The sequence below is a fragment of the Leucopleurus acutus genome, assembly GCF_964270905.1.
Source record: "Leucopleurus acutus genome assembly, chromosome: X".
Lineage (NCBI taxonomy): Eukaryota > Metazoa > Chordata > Mammalia > Artiodactyla > Delphinidae > Leucopleurus > Leucopleurus acutus.
The window spans coordinates 103,213,400-103,218,036 of record NC_139148.1 but is presented as its reverse complement, the minus strand read 5'-3'; the positions used below and the strand labels follow the sequence as shown (position 1 = coordinate 103,218,036).

The 4,637-nt window shown below is 46.2% G+C and overlaps 1 protein-coding gene across 1 annotated transcript; it reads left to right on the top strand.

The window, feature by feature from the left end:
* On the top strand, positions 1 to 2,748 carry RPL39 (ribosomal protein L39). The gene is made up of 3 exons (XM_082864276.1): positions 1 to 69; positions 1,297 to 1,400; positions 2,560 to 2,748. The coding sequence occupies exons 1-3, from the start codon at positions 67 to 69 to the stop codon at positions 2,606 to 2,608; spliced, it is 156 nt and encodes a 51-aa protein (XP_082720402.1). The 5' UTR covers positions 1 to 66; the 3' UTR covers positions 2,609 to 2,748.
* Positions 2,749 to 4,637: the final 1,889 nt, after the last annotated feature.

Here is a 4,637-nt window from a genome sequence, read left to right as displayed (position 1 = left end):
TTCCGCTTGATTCTCCCTCTTTTCTCTTGTCCTCCATTCTATCTGCGGCTGGATTTGATCATCGCCATGGTAAGTCCATCCATTACCATCGGGTCTGGGGTGGCTTTCCGAGATCTGAGGTCCCCGCGAGCTCGCCGGTGCCGCGGGCTGCGCCGATGTGCGGGACCCTTTTTAAGGCCTTTTCCAGAGGAGATGGAGTTGGGCCACGGCTCGAGTCCGCGGGCCTGCTGGGAAGCGAGCGAGCACCTGGGGAGGGACGGGCTGTGCCGGCCCCGCGAGGTCCGAAGGGGCGCTCTGTGCTCCAGGTCACTGCTCAGGCGGGCAGGGATTCCCGTTTTTCCCGGAGCGAACTCTGTTTCGGGGGCAAGAAGAGAAGTCGAGGGGGTACCCCAGAAATCGTGGCCTGACTTCGGGCTGCCTGCGACACGCGGGATGTTCCTGGCATCGAAAAGGCAATGTAGGCTGCTGGTTTTCGAAGACTGTTTTTACTTGGGTGCCAGGATCCTTCCACGCTATGAGATTACAGGACTTTTTAGCCCTTTGTTAAGGGACTTGAACGTCACCTCGTAGAAACGCCTGGATCAAGGGGTGATGTGCTCTGAATGTGACGGGAAGCTGGGAAAGTCATCCTTGGGAAAGTGACGTTTTAAATAGAGTTAGAATTAATACCAAAATGGTCAGAGGGCTAGAACAGATTTACCGAAAGTCAGGGACCTTGTGTAAATCTTTTTTTTTTTTTTTTTTTTTTGCCGCTCCGTGTGGCTTTTTGGATTCCCGACCAGGGATCGAACCGGGGTCCCCAGCAGTGGAAGCGTGGGATCCTAACCACTCGACCACCAGGGAAGTCCCAGTACTCTGGTGTATAAAATAGTGCGCTGAGACTCACTGACTTGCAAGGGATTGTTCCTGAAAACCACGTGCTTTAGTCCCCGCCATCTCTGACTATAGTCCTCTCAGTCCTGGGTTGACAGCAGGGAAGACTGGAACACGCCCTAGCCTTGGAGCAGAGAGGACCTGGGTTTGAATCCCAGCCAAATCTGCACATTAATACTCTGCTTTGGGGCAGGTTACCTACCTCCCTGACTACTGATTTTTCTTTGAACAGTGGGCATTATGGTATCTGCCTCCGTAGAAGTGAGGAACAAAGCAAAGGGCAGTGAGGGGTGTAGCATCGAGAGGGTTGTTCTTGTTATATGTTAAGCATTTGAATATTTGTTGGATTTAGGGAGTTCTTGACTTTGAATCATTGGAGCAAGTTCTGGTATTGCTGTTAAATTGATTGCATTTCCTTCCCAGTCTTCTCACAAGACTTTCAGGATCAAGCGATTTCTGGCCAAGAAACAAAAGCAGAATCGTCCCATTCCCCAATGGATTCGAATGAAAACTGGTAATAAAATCAGGTAAAGGCAAACACTCCCCACCCTTGTGTTTTGTTGAACTTAGGATTACTTTGGGGGTGTAAATGCACAATTGAAAGTATATGCAGTTTAATTCGTCCTGAGCCACCATTCTGAAATTCTTTTGGGGTTTTTTTTTAATGTGCTTCTTCTGGGTTTCTGGACACAGTCAGCCCACAGCTGAGCTTAGGGGCAGACACTCCTCCAATATTTGTTAATTTCCTTGTTGTCTTCAGTCTGAGCCAGAACATAAGATGGAAGGCCCATTTCCTTAATTCATTTAGCCAGTTACACATGTGAAATCACCACCCACTGTAGCTTTATAGGCCAATTAATTGCAACCTTTGGTTTATCGTGTCCTCATCCAATGATGGTAGGACCTGCCTTTATAGTTGTGAGGAATGAAAGAAATGTATATAAAGCTCAGTGCCTAGCTCAATAGAGGGTACCTGCAGTTATCAGATGCTGGTCTCTTGCTCTGTGGTCTGGCTTTTTGTGTGTGTGTTGTCTAACTTTTAAAATGTATTGAAAGCAGGTTGCAATTACAGTGCTCCGTTTCGTGGAAGTACTGACATAATCCTGCTGAAAGAAAATCTGTGTTGATCATTTTTGATTTTGCCTTTTATGGGGGTAAAATCATGACAGATTGACATGAACATTTCTGAGATGGCCTTAGCTCTGCAAATAACTTGGCTGTGGTATTGAAGTGACTGAGGGTGTTAATGTAGTATTAAAATTATGCAAGAGCTTTTTTGTATGTGTGACCTATTATGTAGAATTACTGGTTTTGATATAATTTAGAAGGGGAGGTTATATGTCTCTGGGTCTACCCCAGGTCTGTTGAATCAAAAGTGAATGAGCGTACACTTGGGGAGAGGAGAGAGCTTCTCCATTACTTAGTCCCTATAAGGAACCAGTGTGTGTTTTCCTTAGCCTGGAATCATTTTGAGAGGTAAAAAATTGCTTTGACTAGTTCTTTAACACATCTAGCAAATCGTTTTTTACTCTCCAAAAAGAGCTCCAAACTTTTTAACGGTAGGGAAAGTGGAATGCTTTTTCTTTCAAAGATTTTTATGGTACTTTAAGGCAAAGTTTGTGGTCAGTAAGAGCAGCTAAATTGAGGTCAGACTGCCTTTGTAATTTGTGATTTCCTTCTGTGTAGGTACAACTCTAAGAGAAGACATTGGAGAAGAACCAAGCTGGGTCTATAATGAGCCTCACATATGAATTCACACACATTATCAGAACATCACTAGTATCTGGAACAGCTGCCTGTGTTTGATGCTCTCTCCTCTTGAGCTTTCCTCATCACTGCTCACTGTGTAGCTCTGTAATAAACATGTGAACCTTTTGTTGGAACTGTTATTGTATTATTCTGGTTTGTGATGATGTACTGAATAAATACTCCTCCTATCAGATGTAACACAGGACTGTCCAATGATAGAAATGTTCTCTAGTTACCAGGTACATAGAAGTATGTCTAGTAAAAGTAAGGAACTGGTTTTTTTAGATTTTGTTGTTTAATAGCTCCCTGTAACTTGCAGCTCTTATACCTACTGTTATGGGAAGTGCATGTATGTGTCATCCTCATACCTGAGGGTAGCACCTTCTTAAAATAAAAGGCTTTTGTGGGTGGGGGGCATGCCACGATGCAGGCAGGGTCTTAGTTCCCTGACCAAGGATCGAACTCGTGCAGTCTTAACCACTGGACTGCCAGGGAAGTCCCATAAAAAGCATCTTCATATACTATTCTGTGGTGCCAGTCCTCAGAGTAGGAATCATGTGAGCCAGGGATTGGCAAACTGGTCTGCTGACTGTTTTCGTATGGCCTGTGAACTAAAATTATGCATTTTAAAATTTATTTTAAAATAAATTTATGTATTTATTTTTGGCTGCGTTGGGTCTCTGTTGCTGCGCACGAGCTCAGTAGTTGTGGCGCACGGGCTTAGTTGCTCCGTGGCATGTGGGATCCTCCCGGACCAGGGCTCGAACCTGTGTCGCCTGCATTGGCAGGCCAATTCTTAACCACTACCGTGCCACCAGGGAAGTCCCTCCATTTTTATTATTTATTTATTTATTTATTTATTGCAGTATGTGGGCCTCTCACTGTTGTGGCCTCTCCCGTTGCGGAGCACAGGCTCCGGATGCGCAGGCTCAGCGGCCATGGCTCACGGGCCCAGCCGCTCCACGGCATGTGGGATCTTCCCGGACCGGGGCACAAACCTGTGTCCCCTGCATCGGCAGGCGGACTCAACCACTGCGCCACCACGGAAGCCCGTCCCTGCATTTTTAAATGGTTGAAAGAAATCAAGAGTATTTTTGACATGTAATACATTCGAATTTACAGGCCAGGCACTATTCTTAGGTACTTGAGTTTAACTGATGGATAGACAGATGTACGTTAGGCTAGTAATGGGCCAATACACAGGCCATATCTAATGTCTGGGAAAGATGGGAGAAAGCCAGAGTGCCCCAGCTAGTTACCTGTGGAATTAGGCTGGAACTGCCGCAGCGGAAGGGGGTCAGATTTAGTGCTAACTCCCTACCCAGCTTGTAGGGAGCCTGCACTGGACAGAGCCGATAAAGCAAGTGACAGGAGCTGTCAGAGTGCAGCAAATGGTGGTTGCACCCCTTGCACAACCGAGGGGCCCCTGACCTGTAACCAAACTAGGAGGCTCATGACCATGGTCCTTAAGAAGCACCACTGTGCTCACCAGAATTTTGAAGGGTGGGCTGCAGAATACCCACCAGCCCAAGAACGTGGGAGCTGCCAACAGATCTTGGAAAAATGCTTCCACTTCCTTTACAAGCTCCTAGATTTCAAATATTTTCTCTTATTGCATCAGTGTTTCCTTCATATTCAAAGACAGCTGCCACTGTGTGAACAGCAGTTGGTAAATGTTAATATGCTAAAAATGTTATTCAAGTCCAAGGCAGAGGGACTTGATACAATTAATTGACAGTCATGTGATGGAAATTTCTAACCATTTTGGAGTATTAGGAATACCTCACCCTCACCATTCAGAGTAGGTAGGCTCCTCGCTGAGCCCGGGGAGGTTATGACAAGGCCAAGGTCACACGGCAGAGGGAGCTTTCTCTATAGACCTTGAATAAGGAGGATTAAAATTGAAAGGGAAAATGATGGACACCAGGGTTGGTTGGCCGTGTAAAAGGGGTTTCTTTTGAGCCTGGGGTTGGACACAGGTCCTGGATCCAGTGGTTCCTCACTGCCTCGTGCAG

Coding starts and splice junctions, on each gene's coding strand:
- RPL39 (XM_082864276.1), top strand. Junction 1,401..2,559: donor AAAACTGGTAATAAAATCAG/GTAAAGGCAAAC, acceptor CCTTCTGTGTAG/GTACAACTCTAAGAGAAGAC.